Genomic DNA, 24717 nt, shown 5'->3' on the forward strand with positions numbered 1-24717 from the left:
ACATTTCTAAGTCAAGAAAATCTTTATTTATATCAATTGATGAAAGAAGTATATTGCGAATGAAAATGAAGTACAGTAACTCAGATTTAATACTTGGAGGCTCCTTGTGGTTTGTTTTAATTGACCGGAGCTGTGTGTTTCAGCGAAATATCTTTTTTCTCTCCAGAATCCAAACAGATGAGTTTGAGTTTATTTATTTATTGAAGGGATGAGCAGAGGTGACTATGAAGTGACTTTAGTTGGAGGACATGGTGTTGCGGATCCAGGAGCTGTAGTTGCAGACCTTGGTGTAGACTCCAGGCTTGTTCCTCTCAGCACAGCCGTAGCCCCAGGACACCACACCCTGCAGCTGACCGTTGCACACCACGGGGCCACCAGAGTCTCCCTGACAGGACACAGACAGAGAACAAGACGTGAGCAGAGGTGTCCTCAAGTTTGGTGCGTCCACCTGAAGAAGCAGTGAAGATGACTTTAGCTGGTACCTGGCAGGAGTCCTTGCCTCCCTCGAGGAATCCAGCACAGAACATGTTGGAGGTGATCTGTCCAGGGTAGGAGCTCCTGCAGCTGCTGTCGCTCAGGATGGGGGCATCCAGACACATCAGGCGGTCAGGGTAGTTGCCTGGAAAAGAAAAGGCCAATAAAGGTAAACATTCATATATCATCATGTACCTAAAACCTTTCCTGTTGTGTTTGCAGAGTTTCACAGACTTCCAGAGCCGCTGGTGTTGCCCCATCCAGAGATCAGACAGCGGGTGCCAGCTCTGGCACAGCTGGAGGGCAGGGACACAGAGCGGGTGTAGCTGTTCAGAGTGGCGGGCTTGCTCAGCTTGATCAGCATGATGTCATTGTCCAGGTTGCGGCTGTTGTAGCTGGGATGACGGATGACCTTAGCAGAGTTGATGAACTGCTCGGTGCCCTCACTGACAGCAATGTTGTGCTCCCCAAGACGCAGCTGGACGCGGCTGACAGAGACACATGGATAAAATAAGTGTAAGTCATTTGTTTGGAGAGACATTTATTGTAGTTACAATTTTTAAAAAAATGGGTTTTGTATGTAATTGTTCACACTTACGACTTGTAGCAGTGAGCAGCAGACACCACCCAGGTGCTGGAGATCAGGGAGCCTCCACAGAAGTGGTAGCCAGCGTTCAGAGAGACCTGGTAGGGCACAGAGTTCTTTCTGCACTCGTAGCCTCCAACAATCTTGTCATCCTCATCAATGGGAGCAGCAACTTCCGTACAAACAGAGAGTTATAACAATTTTAAGAACTCATAATTACTCTTGTTTAAAAGCAACCAATGAACTAAGCATGCAAGAACTTACAAGCTGCAGCAAACAGGGTCAGGAGTATGAAGTGCTTCATGATTATGTTCTGCACCTAAAGAGCTTATACGCAACTGGAGGAGATGCAGTGTGTTTATATACAGCACTGCTCAGCTTTTTTATCTGACACGATCTCTCAAGGATTTTTCCATGCACTGAGCGCTGCGATGAAACGTTTTCTCACCTGGGAAACAGCAGTCTGGTCAAAGAGAAGATTGTATGAATTTCCATGGATTGTTTGCTCTTACCTTTAAATAACTACCTGTGAATAAATACTGAAGGAGGTAATGCTGAGGGGGAGACACAGAACAAAAACAATATGTTGTGTTCAAGTGTATATTTGCATTGAAATTAGACTTTAAAAAGTAATTACTTTTAAGGACATTGTGCCACAATGAATATTTAGCCTTTAACCTATTGCTTTTTTAGATTAAATTTACCATCTTAATCGTGGGTACATTCCTGATTATTTCTGCTAGTTTCTGAAACATGTTATGTAAAATGATATGGATTATAACGGGAAATTTACACAAAATACTGAAACAGATGTTTTTATTCATCATTAATAGACTTTATTCGAATATCTCCTAATCTGTCTCTAGATAAATGTTGTATTTATGCATTTTCAGCTGATCTGCTTTGACTCTCTAGGTGTAACTGAAATGAGCTAATCTGATGTAAACAGTGTTCTTTCTTTGAGTTTACAGATCCATATCTTTTTCTTCTTTATTGATATATGACGTATATGATATATTGACATATGGCAATTCAATGGTGTCACATTTTGGCCCTATAAATAACAGAGCGGATAATGTAGATAGTTATATAACTTAAACACAGACAAGAAAATAAATGAAACGAGATGAAAAAAACCCAACAGTTAATAAGAATTCTCAGGCATCAGTAAAGTGAAGCAGTTGCTTTCTTCTCCATCACCTCAGGGAGTTGTACAACAATAAAGAGTCTTCTATGAAACACTGTGTTTTCATACATTCACTCTTACAGGTGAAATGAAAGCTCTTCACTTCGGACCAACACGAAGTCCATTTGTTCAACATGTCCGACCTTTTGATTGGTCCCGAGCGCAGCGACCCTTTGGTGACGTCATCAGAAAGCGCCGGTGCTGGGTTTGTGTATCGGCTGCTGGGCGAACAGCTGCTCCGCCTGTGTTTTGCTGCGGTTTTGCCGCCCATGTGCCGTTATCACGAGGTAAGAGACGCACAACAGTGTCCGCTTTCTCTTCATCTGCGCACAGCTCCCACTGACACCCCACATAGAGTCGCCGCTGCACCCGAGGCTAACAGCTAACAGCTAGCTCCATTGCAAGATCAGCACCTAATGTATGCGGAATGCGCAACCGTTGCGGACGTGGTGCAGACGAAAATGCGCATCGATGCGACAGAATAGAGAAGCCGCCATCGCCGAGAAATGCGAACGTGGCTGTGTGACAATGCGACGCGGTTGTAAGCAGTGTTATGTTTTGTTGTTGCATTTCAGCTCTGGAGGCGATGCTCTGCCTGGATGATGCTTCTCACTGTCAAACAGCTGGCCGGTGAGATGTAGCTCGCCAGTCCGCTCCAGGTGTTTTTAAACCCGGTGTGCAGATGTTTTCTGTTGCACATCAGCATACATGAAGATGACTGAAATGGATTAAAGTGGCTGCAGCTTGCCAGAGGACTCACTGCTCCAGTCATACACTACATGACTGAATCTCCCTCTGAGCTGCAGCCATGAATTGATTCACATGAGGAAAAGTTTTAAAAAAACATTAACAGATACTTTAACTCACAGCCCATAGCAGTTTGACGCTGTACACTGTAGAGTCATGTCTCCAGCAGCAGGCTCAGTTATACCGTGAACTCGTGTGGATGGGGAGGCAGCTGTCCCGATCAGAATTGGCCCGCCAGTCAGTTCTGCTGTAAATCAGGTCTGACCCATGACTGAGTACTACGAGGAGGGGGGGCTGCTGTACGAGCAATCACCTCCCATGCACATCAAAGTGGAGTCTCCAGAGGGACCCTTTGGAGGGGGAGCCTCAGAAAACGGCTTCCCCAGGGAGGATGACGACTCGGAGGGCAGCTGTGACCAGAGCACTGGATTACCTGGGGGGCTCCCCTTCAACGTGGTAGTGGTGCATCCGAACATCATGGCACCTGGCATGTCCTCAGATGACCTCTTGTCCATCGAGCAAAGTAAGCCTCAATCGGATTAAGAATATTATGGGAAACCAGCATCAGCTATTACCTTGTTTATTTGTGGATGCTAATAGGAAGAGTGTGTATATACACTTTATTGCACAACAGATGTACAGAAGGATAAATACATTAATTCTTAGTGATCCATGGCTTGCCAAAAGTAGTAATAGTTAAATATATATTTTGGCTCAGCACAGTAAAAAAAAAAAAAACTCAAAAGCTTATTTATTTAGCCTCACTTTATTTTCCTCTCTCTTTGGGTTGTGTTCTTACCCATCTCTCTACAGACAGGGCTATGTCAGCTGCGCTGGCTGCTGGTGGTGCTGGAAAAAGAAAGAGTCGTTTCAGTGGAGCAGAGCTGGAGGTGTTGGTGTCAGAAGTTACTCGGTGTGAGGGAGAGCTCTTTGGTCCTGCGGGGAGGCTCCGGCGGCGGGAGAGAGAGCGCATCTGGGCAGGAATCCTGGAGAGAGTCAATGCAGTATCCAGAGTCCCGCGAACCCTCCGAGAGGTGAAGAAGCGCTGGGATGACTTAAAGAGGCGGAATGGTGGCAGGCTGGCAGATGCCCGGCATCGAACCTGTTACTTGCCATCCAGCAGAGGTGCCTCAATGCTTGGACGTCCTTCGCAGTCAAGCCCCAGGCTTCAGCAAGCCAGACAAAAACAAAACACTCGACCAAAGCCCAGTTTTCCATGTTTCCCTGACTCTGATACAGGTAAAAATTAGTTTTCTAAATACTCAGTTGAATGTTTTTGTAGAGTCTACAGATGCAACTAATATCCACCGTGTTTATGTCTCCTTTTTTTCAGGTGTAGGTATGGAAGGATCAGAGAGAGATGGTTTGGAAAAAGACGAGGACAATCAAGAACGTGAGAGAGATATGGGGGAACCTGAATGTGAAGCAGTAGAGAACAGCATGGAGGACAAATTGGGATTAGGGCTGGGTCTAGGAATCGGGCCACCCCCTCCATCCGAACGATGGCTGCCTCCTTCCCCACTATACAGTGCTCCATTCCTCAATGGCAGCCCTCAGCCCAGTAGTCCTCAGCCATCGCTTGGAGCCCAGCAGGGTCCTCTTGAAGCCCCTCCACGCAGCTCCTGGCTGGAAGATGAGCTGCGAGGTTTAGGGGAAGCAGCAATACAACTGGGAAATAGGGTTGAAAAGAGTCTGCAGGATTTTGGGGACGGTTTCCGACAGGACATGAGAACACTTGTTGCTTCACAAGAGGCATTAACAGTCAGTCTACAACAGAACAACGTCCTCTTACAAAGGCTGCTAGGAGTGCTTGAGGCCCAGCAACAACCACAGCAACATCGGGTCCCACAAGTGCATCAATCACAAACCTCGCAACAGCACTTACAGGCACAGCCAGGTCTGCAGCAGTTGCAACCTATAGAAACACAACATCAGCAGCAGCAGCAACAACAACAGCAGCGTATTGAAACACCACAGCAGTCACAGCTCCAGCATCAGCAGCAGTCACATGGTGTACAACAACAGCCGCAACCACAAATACAGCAGCAACCGCAGGTCACCCAGCATCCGAATAATCCGTCAGCGTTAGCGGTGGAACCTTCTCCATCATCCGCTGACATACGTGGCACTTTTCCCTCTGATCCACCCACAAACACAAACGGAAGTGTGCAGAGGCCACGGCGAGGACGAGCTGTCGATCACAGACGCAGAAGACGGCGTTGAGAACAAAGTACTTAAAAACTCAAAGTGCACATTCTGCTTATGTGGAATTTCAAAATGTGACTAGAAAGTATGCTCTTTTTCTACTGACAGTATTTCTGTAAAAAGTTGTTTGGAGTTTGACTTCCTGCTCCAAACTAATGATTCATCTTGCACTTACGTTTGTCTCTGATGGACTAAAACAGATAAGAAATTCACATATGAGATAATGGTATGGCCTTAACATTATCTTGGTTCCTTACATATGAACATGTGCTAAAAGACTTCTGTGGAGTGACAGCTGCACTCGTGACTTTCAACATCTTGACAACCACATACTGTAGGTGCTGTTTAATATGCATGTCACTGTACATGATCTGCAGCAGTGCTGCAAAGCTCATGATGCTCTTACTGGTTCAGTACTGTCTCAGCTCTCCTGATACACTAACTGCATTGTCCTAAGTACATGTAATCTGCAGTTGTTACCATATATTGTAGTTATACAGCTGTTGTAATGACCTGATAACGTATGCTTGTGCTTTTTTAACAGTTTCATGATACATACTTTTCCAGCTTTGGCTGGACAATAAAGTTAGAATGTGTTCTGTTCAGTGCGTTTTGAGACAAAAATGTTACATTAAAAAATAACAGATTTGCTGACAAGAAAAACACAACCCATCAGACGTAAACCTCCCAGTAGGCTTCAGACTAACCTTCATATGTTTCTAGTGGACTTTAAAAGCATACACATGTATGTAGGGGCTATTTATTATTATAATCTTGCATGCAGTATGATGGATGTGTTTCTAGATTGTTGCTAATAAACAGCATATGGCCATCTACATAGTTTTGCACAAGCTATATTTTGTAGATAGCAAATGTTCTGAAATGTAACTCAAATTTAATAAAAGTCAGACACTGACTGCAAATAAATCAAGCACCTCAGTTGTGGATTTGTCATTGAGCATGTAAAACAAGTTATATTATTGTTGATGGTTGTGCTGAAAAGTTTATGAATGTTTGATTCATTAAGTTGTGAGGAAAGTGTTTGGTGTGTTAAACAACAAAACCACAGCAGGAGCAGAAAAGGAAACGATCACTTAACGCGTCCAATTATGTTTTGTGAAGTAATGAGCCGCGGCCAATTGTCAGTAGAGACTGTCTTATTGTGAAAGTCTCAGCCGGAAGTCTGCCTCCTTGTTCAGCTGGTTAGCATCTAGCATGATCTGTGTGCTCTGGACGAGGGGGTGCATGGGTGAAACATGGCCGCCGTAGACCCGCCGGAGTCTCCAATACGACAGAAATACCCTGCGGAGGATGTGGAGACGTGTGCGGAGAGGAGCGAGGCGGCGGAGTACGGACGCAGCCTGAAGCAGAAAGTCGAACCCACACGGAGCGAAAGCACCGAGAGCCGCGGCGATGAGCGGAGAGTCGGTGCGGGAGAGGACGGCGGCGGTGTCGCCAGCCATTCTGGGGTTAGTGTCGAGTCCGGTGCTGGAGCAGACAAAACGACATGTAATTCACTGGAGGACCAGACGACGGCCGGAAAAATGGCCGAGGTGGCGGGGAGCGAGCAACGGGCGTTCGACTGGTCAGAAGCCGAAGACGACGGCGAGGAGGAGGAGGAGGAGGAAGAGGAGGCGAAATCACACAAGGAGGAAAATGATAAGTGTGGTATGCTAACGTTGATAATGAATTTTACTATTAGCTTTAGCTTTCCGGCTAACCTGGGCTGTAGCCCCCACTAAAGGTTCAGTACATCCTGTCAACTCTGCTAACGTTACTTGTCATAACAAACCCAAGCTAGCAATAGCATCCTGCAGTTGTTATCTGTACTTACATGTGTTAGCTGCACGCACTTTGTTTGGTTATCAACATTGAGATTGCTGCATATGTTTGTTTATTATTAGTTCTAACTATTATGATGCCTTTTTTTCCCTCTTCCAGACCTCAGAAATGTTACTGAAAGCGCTGATAAAGTGCAGCAGGACGCACATGTTGATGACAATGTAGCTGCTGAATCGAAGGAGGTGCCTGAGGAGGAGAACTCACAGAGGAGCACAGAGAAGGTCGCTGAGGAGCAGAGGAGCACAGAGAAGGTTCCTGAGGAGCGGAACTTGCAGAGGAGCACAGAGAAGGAAGTGCCTGAGGAGCAGGTGGGAGACGCAGACAGGACGGAGGAGGTGGTGGAAGACGAAGAGGAGGCAGATCGAGGGGAGGATGCTGATCTGGCAGCCAAGCAAAAAAAGTGCCGTCTGGTGTGTAAGGAGTGCGGCATGAGGTTCAACCGCCGTGAGACTTTCAACCTTCACCGTCACTTTCATGCGCACGAGGACGAGCTCACGCCCCTCACCTGTAAAGAATGCGGCCTTACCTTTCAGCACCGCAGCAGCCTCATCAAACACAGAAATGAACACAAAGAGAAGGAGGAGGAACTTGTTACTCCAAAGAAGGAGGTGCATTCGAAGGAGGAGGATAGTGTTCAATGTGCAGAATGTCGAAGGCTCTTCTCCACAGTGGATAAGCTGAGGGACCACAGCTGCAGCAATACAGTCGAAAAGCCTTATCACTGCCCCCTGTGCCGCCAAGATTTCCAGTTTAAGGTGTCTATCACAAAGCACATGATGACCCACTCCCAGGAGAGCATGTTTACGTGCCAAGAGTGCAATCAGAGCTTTCCAAACAATATCGCCCTGCGCTATCATCAGCGATGTCACACCGCCCTCAAGCCCTATGAATGCCCAGAGTGCGGCTTGGTCTTCAAACACTACTCTGTCATGGAAGACCACCGTCGCAAGCACACAGACAGCACGCGCTCTCACCTGTGCACCATCTGCGGCAAGACCTTCAAGTATAGCAGCCTCCTCCATCAGCATCAGTATCTACACACGGGCCAGAAGCCCTTCCGCTGCCCTGAATGTGGTAAAAAATTTGCCTTCGCCCAGAACATGAAGGCCCATTGCCGCCAGCATAGACTGCTTGAAACCAACTCCCCCATTGAGCAGTCCTGCAAGCCGGGGCCTGTGCCAGAACAGGAGGAAGTAAAAGTGCTGGGAAAAGAGAATTCGCACCAAAGTGAGGAAACAAAACGCACATTCAGATGCCCTCTTTGTTCTCAGACCTACAGCTCACCAGCTAACCTGAGAGCCCACATGCTCATTCACGAGGCAGAGTATGAGACGCTGGACAGAATACCCAAACCCCCAAAAGACATTAGCAAGCACTGGGAAAAAGGACACACGTGTCCACACTGCCCGTGTATTTATCGTGATGAATCCAGTTTAAATATACACCTGTTAAGTGTCCACAAGACTGTAGCATATTTAGAAAAGGTGGCAGCACCATCTAAAAATCTATTGAATCTGCAAAGTAGTGACAATGTGCAGGAAAAATGGAAAAGTGATGGCATAGGTATTAAGTCGCACAAATGTTCAGAGTGTGAAAAAACGTTCCGCCACCGCTCAGTGTTAGAGCTGCATATGCGCATACATTCCAAGGACAAGCCTTACCAGTGCAAAGTATGTGGCAAAGGCTTTAGATTCAGTAGCTACTTGCAGCAGCATGTCATCATTCATACTGGCAAAAAGCCATACAAATGCCCCGACTGTGGGAAGGACTTCGCCTTCCTGCAGAACATGAGAACCCATCAAAAGCTGCATCAGGAGAAACCATTCCGCTGCACCAGCTGCCGCAAAGGCTACAGCGACGAGACCCAGCTGCAGCAGCATATGCTGTCGCACAATGGTGACAAACCTCACAAGTGTCACCTGTGTGATAAGAGCTTTGGGTTGGCTTATCTGCTCCGTGATCACATGAACACACACACAGGAGAGAGGCCTCATCGCTGTGATGAGTGTCACAAAACCTTCTCCTGGTTCAGTAGCCTGCTAGTTCACCAGAAAATTCATGCTCGCAAGCGCCAAGGTTTCAGCCAATATAATTCTCTTGCGATTAGTGCTAGGATGAGAGGAAGGGGTAGCAGGGGGAGGAGAGGGGGGCGGCTCATGTGGGGCTGGTCCAGACCATTAGGAGGCTCAGGGACGCTTAATTCTCAGCCAACTCAATTTCCAGTTTCTGCACTAAGTGACCCTGAGTTGCACAGAAGGGCAGTGCAGCCACAGTCTTCCATGGTCTCGCCACACATGGATTTACAAAGCAGGCAGCAAAAGGATCCGTGGATGTCTGAGCTGCACACTCAGCCGGTGCAGTGGAAGGTGGACGGTGGAGAAGTCATGCCGGTCCCATCTTCACAGCAGCAACACGCAGCTCCACAGCAGGCACAGCTTGACAGCCCGCTGCAGGCAGGTCTGCAGCAGCACCATCAGAGTCCAGGCTGGGCAGACAGCCCTCTGATAACTCAGCTAGGCCCTGCATCGGCTCAGAGCTTAGATTCGTCACATGTGAAAGAGAGCACAGCTTCTACTGTCAGCTCCCACCTGGCATCTGTGCCAAAAAAATCCAGTCCATTAGCAGTGAGTGAGATGGAGCATCACAGGCAGCCCAAGCCTATTACATGGAGCAACGCACCCACGTCCACAGTGCTAGCTTCCACAAGCTCCCTGCAACATGATTTTTCTATTCCCTCCTACATTGACGGGGCGGCTCTGTGGAGCATCAGACCCTCTCCAAATTCACAAAGCATTCCAAATAAGCTCGGTCACGAGCTAATTTGGAGAGCAACACAAAAAGAGCCATCCACAGCTCCTAAAAAAGAGGACAATAGAGTGTGGGACATGAGTAATCCTCAAGTTATACCGTCGACTGTTAGCCAGCCGGAGAAGCAGTGGGCATCTGGCTTAGCAGGTGCATCAGCTCAAAAAGACCAAAGCAGTGCTATGCCAATTTCGACTCCTGTTTCTCTTGCATTAGGTAGCACCTTGTGGGACATAAAAACAGCAGCAGGAATTCCAAAGACTAAAAATTCCTCTGAGAAATTAGTAAATCAAGATTTTCAGCTGCAGCAGAAGCAGGTGTCATCTGGCTGGACTAATATACAAAGTCAGTCAGCGTCACAGAAGGTTCCCATCTCCATTCAATATGAGCCACATCGTTTTGGCCAGGGGATAGGAACTTCAGTATGGGGCTTCCAAAGTAATCCTGTGGGTCCTCAAACGCTGCTCACTGGGCAACTCAAACCAGGGAATGGACCAGAGCTACAGCAACAACCAATAGTAACAGGCACTCAAATAATCATTAATCAGCCCTCGCCTTTCTTCTCCCCGTCACTTGCTCCCCTCCCTCCTCTTGCTTTGCCTGGCTCCCACCCTCTTCACTCTATCGCAGTTGGTGCACTTCCAAGACCTCCACACCCCAAAATCTTTTTCGCACCACAGGCAATTATGAGTGAGAGGCCCCACATGCCACAGACCCTGCCCCTACCTCAACTCACCCCTCGGACAGAACCTCACAAACTCGGACCCCGTTTGCCTTTTGCCCCGGAACGACTTCTCCAGTGCATGATATGTGGGTGCTCTCTCGCTCGAGAACTGGATCTACAGATGCATTACTTGCAACATGCACAAGGAGAGATTTGAAATTTCTACATTAGGAAGATTTGGTTAGTTTTTTTTATATATAAGTATATATATATATCTATATAATTTTTAATCAATGGAACCTCATTTGTTTGACCCTCAGTTGTGAAGCTTGACACATTAAGTGGATGGGCATTAGAGACAAAAACACAATGATATCGTCCGCACACTTGATGCACCTTTTTATTTTCTGTCATTCAGGTTCACATTAGACTGTTTGAAACAGAGGGTGTATACATGTGCCATTAAATCAGTTTCCACTTCTTTTGTTTTTTTTCTTGATTGTATTCAAGTTATTCAAATATTTCCATGGTTTCAATAACTTCTGAGCGATGGAGATGAATGAGGTTCTCTGATCTACATTTCATTTATTGCCAATTACAGTTAGATTTAGATAATATTAGTACTTTTTATAGTTCCACTCCTACGCCCTGAACCATTTGAACTGTGTTTCTTCATGTACAGTTTACTGTGTGCCTTTTATGAGTACAGTCTGCATGTCTGCTGTCTTGGTATTCTAGGCCTAGTTTGTTTTTGCTCTTGGGGCGGAGCAGAGCCGGGGCAGCGGGAGTTGTTGTGCTCACATGTGTCAGAATATACAACAAAAAGCTGACTACACAGTATAATCCTGAGAGGAAGCACTTGTATTCACAGGGCCGCTGACTGGGTCCAGATATCTTGTAAGTAACGTTCTCATTGTGATCATTTGGTCAGAGAAAAAGTATCTAAAAACTCAATTGTGAAGGTTACACGCAAGGTAATTTCAAGGTGAGCATTCCCTGTAAAAGTTTTGAGTAAGTATTGCAAAGAGGGAGAAACATCTGTCAGTACACAATTGTTTAAATGGTGAATTCCGTAATAAATTAGATTTGGATTTATGTGATGTTTTGTCATTAATAATGATCTGAAATGTATGTATGCTGTAATTGATGCAAAGTCAACTATTTTTGGGGGCAACTCATCATCACTGAAATGTGATCATTGGATTTTAAACGGATGCTGGTTGACAGTGTTTAGCACCTTATCATAATTACTATTTCAAATTGGAATGTATAAAAAATGTAAGTCCACTCTTGAGTACAATTCAATGTATTATTTGTGAATACTGAATGATTTCATTACACACCCGTAGATTTAGATCAGTACAGTATCCCATCTCCATTATCAAACTGGGTATTTGAGTAGCTTTGGTTGCACTATAAGTGACTGAAAATCTCCATTACTACTGTAAAATAAACACAAGGTCCATTTGTTTAAAAAAAGAAAAGAAAAAGGAACCGTTTCAAAGTCAGCATCTTAACATATAAAACATGTGCCCTTCTACCTCTATCCACTGTTTTGGCATGGAAAGAAATAGAAATTTCCCATGATGTCTACATATTAAATAAAACTTGCCTTTGATTAAAATGTGTTGTGCAGTAATTATTAAGCAAATCTAATCCATGGCTTACCTTCAACATTTAAACATAAGTCAATCATTCAGGCTGACAAGCTTTGCAGGGTATTCACATCCTGAGGGATTTACTACTTTCACATTTCAATTCTGAGATGATTTTATTTAATTAAAAGGTTTCTGGCCATGGTGTTGTTGCAGTCTCCTGTACATAGCCTATTGGTTCTCACAAAATTGTTGTTGCTGTGTATGAGTGAGCCATTCTCTGGGGCTCCCTCTCAGCTCGGGCCTCCAGATAATTTCCTGCTTTTCCCTTCTCTGTTACAGTAGATTTAGATTTATTCTTTGTTTGAAAAAAGAACTGTGTACATTAATCAACATTCATACAAATATAAATGCATCTGAATTAGCTGAAAGACTCAATAATAAAACAAAAGGAACAATAGTTAAAAAGCATACATCATCATGAGTAGAACACAGCCATTTCCAGCTGATACAGGTATATTTGTTGTCCTGGTAAAATAATATCAGTGATGACACTGTTGCTTCTCAACAAGCCGGTAGAAAGATTGTATGCATCAAGATTTATTAGGGCACTGTGATAAAAAATGTTACTTATCCTGTACTTTAGTTTAACTCAAGGGAGTCACTTTCATCTATTACACAACTGCATGCAGTTAACCTGAGCCAACCAAAACCACTCCAGACTGTCTGACAGGTAAAATATGCAGCCTGCTAAAATGAGTCTGTCACATCAAATGTGTGTGTTGTGCTCCTTTCAGTGTCTGAGCCTGTGTCTGACACTTTGGCTGGTAAATGAGTGGTTATTAAATTTAATTGAGGACTGTGCACTCTTGGTGGGCCTGCATGGCAGAGAGCAGCCAATTCATATGGTAAGTAGAGCTGCATCGTGCTGTGTGTAGCACATAGACTGTATAAAAATAAGATATAGCCAGTGGGGGACAATGTGTTTTTTAAAGCAGGTGGGAGGTTTGTCAACAGTGTTTATTTTTCTGAAACACTTCACAGGTGTGTAAAGGGCGTGTTCACCTGGATGCCCATATTCACATCACTGGGGGAAGGCAGGTTCATGTGGACTTACATGAACACGCACCCAGAAAAACAAACATTTAATGCACAAAGAGGCCCAATGCTGATGTAAGTAGTTGGCTACAGGTTATTTTAGTGATTTAAATACTGTACTGATGCAAATAAAAATGTTTTAATTTACACATGAAACATCAGATTACTAAAAAGTGTATTTAAAAACAAGAAAAACAAGAAAAGTGTGAAGCTGTCAACTGTTAAAAGCTTATTTACCTCTGAAATAGCAGAATAGAATCTTACCTATTTATGAACTTGAGTAAATTGACTTTAAAATGTTTGCTGTAAGAATTAGCGAGACTTTTAAATAGTCCCATTACTATGTTTGAATAAAACGTATGATCTAAACTGAATTAGATGATGTGCATTCACAGCTGTTTACAAGCTGCACCAGTTCAATCTGTTTACGTTCAGAACATGAGTCACTACGGGTCCACAGTTACGCCACCAGGAGGAGCCAGAGTGGAGAATGAACTACATGAACAGAGAAGAAGAAGAATCCACTTCCGGTGGTAGACGCAGCGCCGCACGGTGCAAGCGTGAAAGCTACACAGTTAGCCACCCTGTTTATTGTCGCTCGCCTGAGGGAGAACAGTGAAATACGCTGCTTTGCTGTTTAATGGCAACGAGCTAAATCACCTCACTCAGTTTCCAATCATTTCCAGTCAGGCTTCACGCCAGTAAGGGAAACTGAAGCCGCCGTGGCGCTGCTCGGTCAACGAGCTCGAACTATTGGAAGCTAGCGCCGGAAAGCAGCCACACCGCCAAGATGGACGGTGCTGCTGCTGCTGATACAGCTGCTGCGACGACCACAGAGGAGGAAGCTGGAGACAACCCGCCCGGTGGACACCGAGCTTCGGAAAACGACGTCGATCCTCCAACTGAGGACACAGCAAATGACAGTAAGTATGCAGCAGCTAACTTCGTTAGCAAGCTAAAGCATCGCCATCTCCAACACACAAGTTCAGAACACGAACATGACATTATATTAAATGTCGACAATCAACTACATAATTAATGTAACTGCAGATGATTAAGCATAAAGTTGCACTTGCTCTAATGTGTATTCATGTAGGGTTTATTTAGCTATTTCCTTTTAATATTAGCAATGCAAACAGTCAACGTTCAAGCCGATTTTACCACGCGGAAATGAATTAGCTACTTGCTGTAAATCTTGTTTTTTTATCTAGCATGTTTGCGTTCAGTATGATGTTTATGATGTTCAAATATAACGTGATTTACAAGTGTTTACTGGGGGAAACAAAATGCCACAACTGAATTCTTATTGATCAGTGATCATCACCAGGTCGAACTCAGATTAAAGCACACGTGCAATTATTAGTTTTTTATGAGCTTCAAACCAGTTAGAAAATCTGCTATTTCATTTTGAATATGTCGACATTTAAAATCTGATTAGTTATAAAACACCAAATGACGGAATGTATTTTGAATTGGCAATGTTGCCTCTTCCAGCAGAGTTCCAAAGAATAGAGGCAATGCTAAAGCACACGGAAGCTGTTCTTGCAGCTCGTTGTGGGCCAACAACAAGGTCACCATATGTTAGTTTTTAACCTAACCCCTCTGTATGTTGGCCCTAGGTTCAGTCTATGGCATCATTGTACTCCCTTTATGCCTTCCTTTGCTTTGTCAGCATAAATCATCCAACAAACCAACAAGCTTTGAATACATTTAATCTACTGCTTCTAATGCACTGTGATACTGAATAACAGAAACATAATTAAAATGTCTTTATAGTGTAGTGATAATGTATTCATGCTCTATTATGAAATGCAATCGTGAAATCAGTGGAATATATATAAATCTGTTTGTCCTTGGCAGTGCAGGACAATTGTTTTTACATTGAAGTTCTTTTTTTTATCTGTGCACTCAGTTAAAGCTTATAGTCCATTTAACTAGTTCTTTGGGGGTAGAGTTAGTGTGTAGTTTGCTTCTGTGGACATTTCATTCATATGTATCTGCAGAGTGAGTGCTAAACTCACATGCTGCTCTCTGGGGTAAAATCATTCCACCATGTCAAGTCCACCTGTGCACTTTGTGAGGTTGATAATTTTGATATGTTCATTTGTCAATAAGAGCTGCGTTAATGGGCATAGATATTTATTTATAAACCAAACGTGTCTCCTACCAAAAGCACCATTAAAGAGCTCTCTGATTCAGTGGTTAATACGGAGTCAGCCTTAATGTAATAATCCAAACTACTGTTGTCTTTTCATTTAATTAGTTCTATAGCCTTTCAAAATAGAGCTGAGGTTTGCCATTAAACTTTAATTGTGGAAGTGGTATCAGGTTCAAGTGGAAGAAAATCAATGTTTTTCTTTCAATACCACCACAATCTCTTGCAATGTGTTGCTTTGGTCTATTTCATGCATCACACTGCAAATGTCTTATTTCAATTTGTCCGAAGTTCACAATAATCCCTTGGCTCAAACACTGTATTTATCAGAACCTCTGTAATTTGATTTGTTTAGGGTCAGTATTATTTATCCATAATCATTCATGTTATTTGGAAACCCCTTTGTTTTATTATACTGTAAAGCCAAATTGCGTTTAAAATAAAAACATTATTTGCACATGTGTTTTGGTGATTATTTTTTCTTTCTATCTCTGGAAACAGGAGTGGCTTTGACCTCCTATTTTCCCCTTTCTATTTCTAGGGGGTTTCTGCTGTCAGGATTGTGGAGAAGCCTTCAAAGAGGAGCCTGCCTACTTGGAGCATCGCCAGCAGCACCTGCAAGAAAACATGAATTTAGATGACCAGTTGGATGGATTACATAATGGAGAAAAAGACAATGAAGCAGCAAATTTTTGTACATTTTGTTCACTGTCATTTGTTGAACCGAGTGACTTCGACTTGCACATGGAGAAGAACCACGGACAAACCTCCAAAAAGGAGTCTGGTGTTCAGACAAAACCTGGCATAATGAAGCAACCTGCCTACGAATGTCCAGACTGTGGGAAATGTTATATGTCGCTTGGACACTTTCTCAACCATCAGCGTTCACACTTACAAGCCTCTAAATCAGTTTTTCGTGAGCTTGAAGATTTGAAAAAGAAGTCATTTCAGTGTGAAACTTGTGGCCGGAATTATTCCCGTGCTTCAGCTCTTGATGCACATCGTCGTTGTCATGAGGAAAAGTTATTCAAGTCACGAAACAGGAATTCAGGAGATTCATTTCACACTGAGGAGTCGGGAGTTGAAGCCAAGCCTTCTGAAACTCAGGCAGACGATGCCCCTGAAAAACGTTTTCAGTGCCCTTGTGGTAAAGCCTTTCCTGCTCTGTCGCGCCTGAAAGCTCATCAGCGATTTAGCGGCAAAAGTCAATGCTCCACAGATGAATTAAAACCAAAACCAAAGAAGAACTGCAGTGAATTTCATTGCAATGAGTGTAAAAAGACTTTCAGTGGCCACATCGCCCTCTTCAACCATCAGCGATGGCATGAAAATCGGAGAAAAGACTCTGCAAAAAGGTTTTTATGTGAGAAATGTGGAAAAGACTTTATGACACTGGCGTTTTACTATAGGCATCAGCGTATGGTGCACAGTGACGAGGCCCCAGCAAAATCATTCCTCCATCAAGTTTGTCAGCTACAGAAGAAGGCATTTGAATGTAAGGATTGTGGGCTAAAGTTTTCCAGGGCTTCAGCACTTCAGTCCCATCAGCTTCACCACACAGATGTTTTTAAAGAAACTGAGAAGGGAATCAGGGTACGCACCTCTCCCCTATCTCAACATAAACAATTGGAAAGTGAGAGAAAAGACACTGAGAACATGGAGGTAAATGTGGAACCAGAGAGGCTGCTTCCCACCAGTATTGCTGCAGAAGACTCTCAAAGAAATGAGAGTGATGAAGACATGGACAGTTATGAGCCTGGGGACTTTAATGTTCAGGTGATCAGTGCAAGTGAATCTGAGGACGACTCTGTCAAAGACCACAATCCTGATCTGGAGCTGCTGTGTGAATCAGATCAGGAATTAAGAGACGACGATGACACAGAACCTTCCTCCAGTGGTCTCGTTTCCAAACCAGAGATGGACTTGAAAATTGTAGAAGTCGACTTCGAGCAGGCAGACGAGCAGTGTGCACTGGTAGCGAGCATGGCCGAGAATGAATCCACAAAGAAAAGATTTAATTGTCCAGACTGTTACCGTTGGTTTACTCGTGCTTCATCACTGCGCGTTCACAGAATGTGGCATGGCATTCATAAAAGACGCCAAACTCAAGGTCAGTCAGCGGCAGTTTGCACATCTGACACATGCGGCCATGACGGCAGCAGCTATGCAGCACATTGCAGTCACACACAACACAAGATACAAAACACAAGCAACAATGAATTCTTTCAGGAAGAAGGGTTAGAGAAGACAAACCTGAGTTGCAATGAGTGTGGTAAATGCTTCTCACATTTGTCTGCTTTAGTGTCTCATCAGTTACATCATCCCAAACGAAAACAATTCCAATGTCCAGAGTGTATGATGACTTACTTGCATGCAGCTAGCTTGTTTAACCATATGAAAAACTGCTCTGCTCAAAAGAGAGAGAATACAAAGAAAGAATACAATCCAAAGAAGACCCTTCTAGGCCCAAAGATTTGTCATTGCGAGCAGTGTGGGAAGGGTTTTTGGTCTTTAGGAGCTTACTCACACCACAAGCAAAATCAGACAGAGTGTGCAGAACTGAGGCAAAGAAAAGGTGGCGGGGGATCTTCGCACTCTTTTAATGGCCGCCCACGCTCTAGTGTTAAGGTTGCATGTCCAGTGTGTGGTAGGAAGTTTCGTCACAAAGGCATTATGGCGTTGCACATGCGAAAACACGAAAATGGAAATCATAAATGTGAACTCTGCAACAGGTCGTTCCGCCTTTTTTCCAGCCTCCTCAGACACCAGGTTGTGCATAATGACCAGTTACTTCCACCGCCCATTAAATCTTTTCAGCATCAGGTGGAGCAGTTGAAAAAAAACACGTACAGCTGTCCTGACTGTGGGAAGCTGTTTTCACGAGCCAAAGCGCTTCAGTTTCATATGAAAAGCCACGGGTACGAGACTGGGCACTCCCCGTCATCACCCAGATCGAACTTAAAGCTGGAAGATCTCCAGTGTCCAACATGCCTCGCACATTTCAACAACAAGGCCTCCTTACGAGCTCATCAAAAACTTTGCATTAAGAGAGACAGTGGAGCAGTTGATTGTAAGATAGAACCCGTGGAAAATATTGATACTCAAAAATGTCACAAAGAAAGAGTGAATGTCAGCAATCATTCAACACTTATTTCTGAAGTAAAGAAAGAAATGGACAGTGGCGAGGGAAAGATGGAAGATCAAATTGGAAAAACAGATTTGAAATACAAATGCAAGAAATGCGACAGAAGCTTTTCTGTGGTCGGGGCTTTGAATCTTCATAAAAGAATTCATGCTGATGGTTACAGAACTGTAGCAAAGGCAAAATTGGCCATACATACGAAACCTAAACAGGAAGAGGCAAGTAAAGGGCTCTTTCACTGCTCAGAATGTGGGAGGCGCTTCATGTCTAACTCTGCCCTTGGCGCCCACAAACGGTGGCACAAAGGAAAGAGATTTTCACTGTCTTTGCTGAAAGAGGATGAATTGAAATCAGTTAGGTTCAAGATGGAGGATGGACCTTTTCACTGCAACACATGTGGCAAACAGTTTTTTAACCGCTTTGTTCTCCAGCGCCACCAGATGTTTAATCCTCAGTGTCAAACCAAAATTCAGCCACAGCCCGATTCAAGTAATAATTCAGAGAGCAGCATCTCACTGGAAAAGTTGTCATGTCTTGAATGTAACGAGACATTTGTGCAAGGTTCACTCCTGGCTGCCCACTATGAAAATGAGCACAGTAAACTCTGGGAGGCTGCAGATCCTGAAGGAGATGGACTTGTGTTAGTAGACTGCGTTCCAGCGCAGATAGATGTCAGTTGCAATGGGAGTGAGTTCACGTCAACAACAAAGGGAAAAGCTTACCAGTGTTCAATCTGTTCTATGACCTTTGCCAAAGCAAGAGGTCTGCACACCCACAAATGGCAGGCCCACCAGAAGAGAGCAAAAGGCAAACACACGTTTCCTTTGAGTAGAAAAATGGATTCCATTGCCACGAGCAGTGAAGAGGAATCATCGTCTGTAGACAACAGTACAGGAGTGAGCAGTCATCTTCCTGCAAAGACCAATAGCCCTGTTGGCGCAGAAAAGAAGATCATATCTGCCTCACCACCTTTGAAATCTGTCACATGTCTGGACTCTGGTAAAGAGTGCAGCTCTGCAAACCATAAGAAAGAATGCAAGGAGGTAAAGCAGGAGTTTAAACCAGAAATCCAGACTCCAGAATCCACTGCTGACGTTTCCTCGCCACCCGGCCCGATGTTAGAGCTATCAGTCAAATGCCTCTTCAAGTGCGATAAGTGTGGGAAAGCTTTTCAAACAAAGGAACAGCTAAGAACCCATAAGACCAAGGCAAAGAGTCGGCCTTTTTGCTGCGCTCTGTGCTGCCACGCATTCTGGACTGAGAATCAGCTGCAGCAGCACCTCACCTGGCACGATGAAGTTCGCTGCCGTCTCCCGAATGAGGTCCGCTACAGGCTCAGCGCCGCTATGGCTCCCAAGCCTCTAAAGTCCTACAAGTCCCTCTCGTCTTCTACACTGAACCAACCTACGCATACCCAAGACCCCCAGTCGCAAAGTAGCCATAAGTGCCAACACTGTGGCAAAGCCTTTCTTTCACCAGCTGCATTACAAAAACATGAAACTCAGCACTGTAACAGTGACTCGTATCATTGCTCCATTTGCCCCAGGACCTTCAGTGCAATACAGGACCTTATTGATCACCACCAGGAATGTATCGGTGATTACATAGGGCAGAGTGAAGCCCCCGCTGCTGTCTCTTCAGGAGATACCCATGGTCTTACTTGCCTGGAATGTGGAACTACTTTTAGTCAAGAAACTGATTTGCACCAGCACTATAGTGAACATACCCGTGGAGTGTATTAGATTAGACAAATGGAAAAGATCTGAAATGACGACACTAGATTGTAGATATTTGTTTTTCTTAAGATAGAATTATTTGTTGGACCTTTAGTACAGCTAAAGTAGACATGTGCTTTCTCTATTTGTTCAGATATTATTTGAGATTCTTTGTATTTAAAAAAGCAGCACTTGAGGTTATTTCCTGTTCTCTGGATTTCCCTACACTGGACTAGTATATGTGCAAATGTTAAAAAAAACACCCATGAACTTAAATTGAGATGTCTCAATTGTGTTTATGTATGTTTGAGCCACCTGATGCTGAAGTTCCTAACTAGATCAATTTAAAGAAAACTGATTTAGAGATTTCTGCATGAACGTTTTCTGTCCTGTGCATTTAAGATTCACAGAAAAAAGAAAAATGCTGTAGACGCACTATTTACTGCAAATTTCTCGTCCTTTGCTGCTGTCATTTTAAACATCTGAGGTTTGGCTATTTGCAAATGTCAGATAAAGAGAAGAATAACATAAAAAAAATCAATGTGCAACGTTTACTTGGATCTGTAAAAGATGTTCTGATGTTGGACATTTCAGCCAGTTGCTACCGTAAAACAGTCAAGTAATTGAACGTTATGTACAATACAGTTTGCATTAATCGTTCTGTTTTTTTGCTCTTCAATGTTTCTGTTTTGTGGAACGACTTTTCATTAAACTACAACAGTGCTTATGTCGATGTAAGGTAGTTGATAGTTCACTGTAGCATTTGTGTCGTTGGAAAACTATTTGTATTGTACAAGAGACGTTACTTAGCTATACTAACTTATGAAAATGTAGATGACCGTGTACTCCTCGACTCCTTCTCCTGCCATTTCTGAAACTAGGAAGAAAAAAATCTCACAAAATAAATTAATCGATATTTGTGAATAATTGGACTGTGTGATTAATCCAGACCAAGTTTAGTCATTCTGTTTGTGTGTGGACTCATCAGTCTGTTTTGTGAACATTTCTTTATATCGGTTGGTGTCGTCTTCTGACTCATGAATCGCAGCTGTTTATTGATAACACTGTGTGTGTTTACTCCGTCTAGTGTGGCAGTATTAAGCTCTAAAATGAACTTAGTCATGAATTACAACCTAATCCGAAAGTACAGAATATTATTAGCTCCAAAGCTGTGTGACAATTTAAAAACATTTTGGATTATTGATCACTGAAGAATAGCAGAACTTAAATACAGATTATGTAATATGTAGCCTGAAGTATGCCAACAGAAATACTGCAATGGCATTGCTCGCTTGTTGAATTTAGGAATTGATATAAATTCAATTCAAATACGAGCTTGAATTTAAAATGGTCTCGTCATACACTTGATAACTTGTCAGTATTTCATCTCTGTTCATTTAACTATTAGAACTAGCTATTAGTTTAATAAGAAGTAATATGTCCCTTGTTGAAAGTGTAGATTTTCTGCTTTTGTCTTTTCCATTTTTATGTAAGTTAAGTTAAGTGTTTAGAGGTTTTTGACAGAGTGTTGGACAAACCTTGGCCTCTAGCCACAATTTTACACATATTTTGAACTAATATAACAAACAACAGATAAAGATAAGATACTACAGAACAGAAGTAGCACCATTAGAGTATCATATTCCAGGTTCCATATAGTCAGAAGATAATGTGTTTGGATGCAGACATGATAAGCAGTGCAACATAAGAATACTTCAAACCTGCACTGCTGATACTGAAAGCTTTTATGGAGATTAAGTTGAGACGTTCTGATTGGCCGCGAACGAAGATCAGAGCCACGACTCAGACTCAGTTTTGTTTCACCTGCTTCAGTTTCACATTGGTAACTTCACCAGTAATTACCAGACTTTTGACCAATCTGCAGCATATCAGACGAAACATCACAGAATAACTTGGATCCATATGATAGACAAAATTGTACCATATTTAAGTTTGCTATTAAAGTTTGAAGTTTCCATTGACTGTTAAGATTTGTTGTAAATGATTCAAACCATCATTCTCTCTTTTTCTTCTTTTGTAGAAGAAAGCCAGTGCAGCATTGACTGTAAGGAATGTGGATTGAAGTTTACGGACTGGGACATTTTCAAGACTCACCTGCACCAGCATTCCCTGGAGGAAGAGGAGGAGGAAGTGGATGTGGAAGCTCTGAAACCAGATAATGGCAACCTTGCAGCAGAACTGCTTCTTGGGAGAGAAGATGAAGGTGAAAGCGGAGATGAAGACGATGAAGATGAAGAGATGGATGGTGCTGACAATGGGTGCGAAGCACGCAGCTCATTAACAAAAACTTCGGATTTATCGCAAAGTGCAGAAGACGCCTCGTCGATCAGCAAATTGCGTCAAGTGTACTGTTGTAAGTTCTGTGGGAAGCTTTACACGTACATGGTGTCATACAAAAAACACCTAGAGCAGCATAAACGGAGGCCGTCTTCACCAAAACAGTCTGCCCAGACTTTGAATAAATACGAGTGCCCATACTGCGAGATGTCGTTCCACAGGCGGACACGGCTACTCAGTCATCTGAGAGTTCACACACCACGCAAACCACAACGTTCCAGATGTGACCAGTGTAACAAGGTCTTCCCTTCTCAACAATTGTTTCTGCATCATCTGGATCTTCACAAAAAGAAACCATTTTGGTGTCTGAGTTGTTCCATCGGCTTCAGAAATGAGTTGTCGCTAGATAAACACCTGCAGCGTCACAGTCTGAGGCAACACAAGTGTGACATTTGCCACAAGAGGTTCCAAATGTCCTCTGAGCTCATGATTCACTCCAAAACCCACGCTGCAGCAAAGCCACACAAGTGCTCATTGTGTGGGAAGGGTTTTTCACACAAGCCAAACTTAATTAAACATCAAAAGGAGCATTTTTGGATTTTCTTTGGGTCCGGTGAAAACTCTCAGGGGATCAAGGACTCTGAAAAGAAGACACCCGCTCTCGGCAGTGTCACAGGGGAGCTGCTTGAGAAGGGAAAAAATGCGCAGCAAAATGAAACTCAGACGCCATGTCAGGATGCTGATGAGGCTAATTCTGAAGAGTCAGACTGCGGGGAGCCTTTACATTACTTATCTGGCACGGCTGATCCACTCGATTGGTTGAAAACAGAAAGTGTGCAACCACAGGAGGGTCAAGAGACAAACGTGCACAGAGAGCATAAATACTGGGAATGGGAGTGTGTTGAATGTGACATGGGCTTTGATGATGTGGCAAAGCTGCATTTGCATTATGTAAAACATGCTACAGGGGAGCTGCCGTTTCCACAGTTTGATTTTGAGGGATGAAGACTCACAGGGGCCTTTATTTCCTCACAGTGGGGCCTCTTACTCCTGATGATCTGACACTGGATTAGTTATTTGCTTTTTCCATACATTTTATTTAATCATTAAATGATTTGAGCTAAGAAATAACGTCTCCTGTAAAACTGTCAGCTATGCTTTGAATTTTGAAACTATAATTGTTGCACACTGTCACTGTGTTACTCTACATTAACAGCAAATATCCTTGGGGAGATTAACTGATTATCTGCAACAGCCTCAACTGTCTGATGCTATGAGATATTATTGCATGTATTCAGTGTATATTTTTGATATGTAAACTGATGAAAGCTACTAGCTGCAAAACGTTGGGTTAGAGAGTGAGAAAATATAAAACTGATGTAAAGCTAACACATTCTTCTTGTAAAATGAAATAAAATGGCATATATACAAATTACTATCCGCATGGCCTTCATGTGACGGGGTATTATAGATTTAGAGTGTTTTACACTATAAACTGAATGTACTTTCTAACTATCCCTAAACCATTGGACTAGAGTGAAATATTTGGGAGATGTGTGACTGGACTAATTTTAAGATAAGGACATACCCATGTTGCATCCAGCAAGTTTCAGCAAAAATATGAATCCTGAGATGTTTGTAAATGTAAAAGAATAATTGTGAAATTAATCAAAGTTTTAATTTCCTGTTGCAGTTCGCAACAAATGAAAATGACTGATAGAGACAGACTGCAATGCAAAAATACAATTATTATTTGACAAATCAAGTGAAACATGAAAAACTACAATATCATTTGATGCAACAATATTTGGCGAGTGAAGCTCCGTGTCACACTGTCCAGGATTGATTGGACCAGTTTGTCCCTGGTGGAGCGGGTGAAGCGGACTTCATGGAGCAGTGAGGGCAGAAGTTTGGAGACCTTGTCCTCCACTTCTTTGGTCAGGCTAACAGCCAGAACACTGAGGTGCTGGGACGGCATGTTCATGCTGGTGTTTTAAGGAGGCAGCCAGAAGCCCTGAAGTACCTTGGGAACCACCTCTCGTGGGCCCAGGTGTTTGGAGGTGAGGGGCTGCTGATGCTGCTCCTTCAGGATGCTGGAGAATTTCTGAGCCAAACTGATGATCCTAGAATTACTGTAGGTTACAGTCATTGAAAGTTTGTGTTAACATCACTTCACAACACCACAGACAAAAAACAACCACTGCA

The 24717-nt window shown here is 43.4% G+C and overlaps 4 protein-coding genes across 5 annotated transcripts; 3 read left to right on the forward strand and 1 right to left on the reverse strand.

The window, feature by feature from the left end:
• Positions 1 to 182: 182 nt before the first annotated feature.
• prss1 (serine protease 1) lies at positions 183 to 1452 on the reverse strand. Its single transcript, XM_020092705.2, has 5 exons — positions 1325 to 1452; positions 1073 to 1232; positions 709 to 962; positions 483 to 619; positions 183 to 385 (listed from the first exon to the last, which is right to left on the reverse strand). The coding sequence occupies exons 1-5, from the start codon at positions 1362 to 1364 to the stop codon at positions 236 to 238; spliced, it is 741 nt and encodes a 246-aa protein (XP_019948264.1). The 5' UTR covers positions 1365 to 1452; the 3' UTR covers positions 183 to 235.
• Positions 1453 to 2402: 950 nt separating this feature from the next.
• LOC109645939 (uncharacterized) lies at positions 2403 to 6130 on the forward strand. The gene is made up of 4 exons (XM_020111624.2): positions 2403 to 2533; positions 2822 to 3516; positions 3807 to 4232; positions 4327 to 6130. The coding sequence occupies exons 2-4, from the start codon at positions 3261 to 3263 to the stop codon at positions 5214 to 5216; spliced, it is 1572 nt and encodes a 523-aa protein (XP_019967183.2). The 5' UTR covers positions 2403 to 2533; positions 2822 to 3260; the 3' UTR covers positions 5217 to 6130.
• Positions 6131 to 6375: 245 nt separating this feature from the next.
• LOC109645940 (uncharacterized) lies at positions 6376 to 11604 on the forward strand. The gene is made up of 2 exons (XM_020111626.2): positions 6376 to 6866; positions 7140 to 11604. Exons 1-2 carry the CDS (start codon positions 6455 to 6457, stop codon positions 10724 to 10726), a joined length of 3999 nt encoding a protein of 1332 aa, XP_019967185.2. The 5' UTR covers positions 6376 to 6454; the 3' UTR covers positions 10727 to 11604.
• A 2106-nt stretch (positions 11605 to 13710) lies between these two features.
• LOC138413482 (zinc finger protein 234) lies at positions 13711 to 23947 on the forward strand. Of its 2 annotated transcripts, XM_069536902.1 has the most exons (3): positions 13711 to 14125; positions 15899 to 17467; positions 22256 to 23947. In XM_069536902.1, exons 1-3 carry the CDS (start codon positions 13993 to 13995, stop codon positions 23515 to 23517), a joined length of 2964 nt encoding a protein of 987 aa, XP_069393003.1. In that variant the 5' UTR covers positions 13711 to 13992; the 3' UTR covers positions 23518 to 23947. The 2 variants fall into 2 exon arrangements, with proteins under 2 accessions (XP_069393003.1, XP_069393002.1); XM_069536901.1 differs by lacking the exon at positions 22256 to 23947 and having other exon boundaries at positions 15899 to 20476.
• The last annotated feature ends 770 nt before the right edge of the window (positions 23948 to 24717 follow it).

This window comes from Paralichthys olivaceus, chromosome 13 (genome assembly GCF_024713975.1).
Source record: "Paralichthys olivaceus isolate ysfri-2021 chromosome 13, ASM2471397v2, whole genome shotgun sequence".
Classification (NCBI taxonomy): domain Eukaryota; kingdom Metazoa; phylum Chordata; class Actinopteri; order Pleuronectiformes; family Paralichthyidae; genus Paralichthys; species Paralichthys olivaceus.

Excerpts from the sequence above, each read along its gene's own strand:
- prss1 (XM_020092705.2), bottom strand. The coding sequence starts at position 1,364 with ATGAAGCACTTCATACTCCTGACCCTGTTTGCTGCAGCTT. Across the intron at positions 620-708 it reads CAACACCAGCGGCTCTGGAA|GCAACTACCCTGACCGCCTG; the intron begins GTCTGTGAAACT and ends TTTCTTTTCCAG. Across the intron at positions 386-482 it reads GAGGCAAGGACTCCTGCCAG|GGAGACTCTGGTGGCCCCGT; the intron begins GTACCAGCTAAA and ends GTGTCCTGTCAG.
- LOC109645939 (XM_020111624.2), top strand. The coding sequence starts at position 3,261 with ATGACTGAGTACTACGAGGAGGGGGGGCTGCTGTACGAGCAATCACCT. Across the intron at positions 3,517-3,806 it reads CCTCTTGTCCATCGAGCAAA|ACAGGGCTATGTCAGCTGCG; the intron begins GTAAGCCTCAAT and ends ATCTCTCTACAG. Across the intron at positions 4,233-4,326 it reads TTTCCCTGACTCTGATACAG|GTGTAGGTATGGAAGGATCA; the intron begins GTAAAAATTAGT and ends CCTTTTTTTCAG.
- LOC109645940 (XM_020111626.2), top strand. The coding sequence starts at position 6,455 with ATGGCCGCCGTAGACCCGCCGGAGTCTCCAATACGACAGAAATACCCT. Across the intron at positions 6,867-7,139 it reads GGAGGAAAATGATAAGTGTG|ACCTCAGAAATGTTACTGAA; the intron begins GTATGCTAACGT and ends TCCCTCTTCCAG.
- LOC138413482 (XM_069536901.1), top strand. The coding sequence starts at position 13,993 with ATGGACGGTGCTGCTGCTGCTGATACAGCTGCTGCGACGACCACAGAG. Across the intron at positions 14,126-15,898 it reads TGAGGACACAGCAAATGACA|GGGGTTTCTGCTGTCAGGAT; the intron begins GTAAGTATGCAG and ends TTCTATTTCTAG.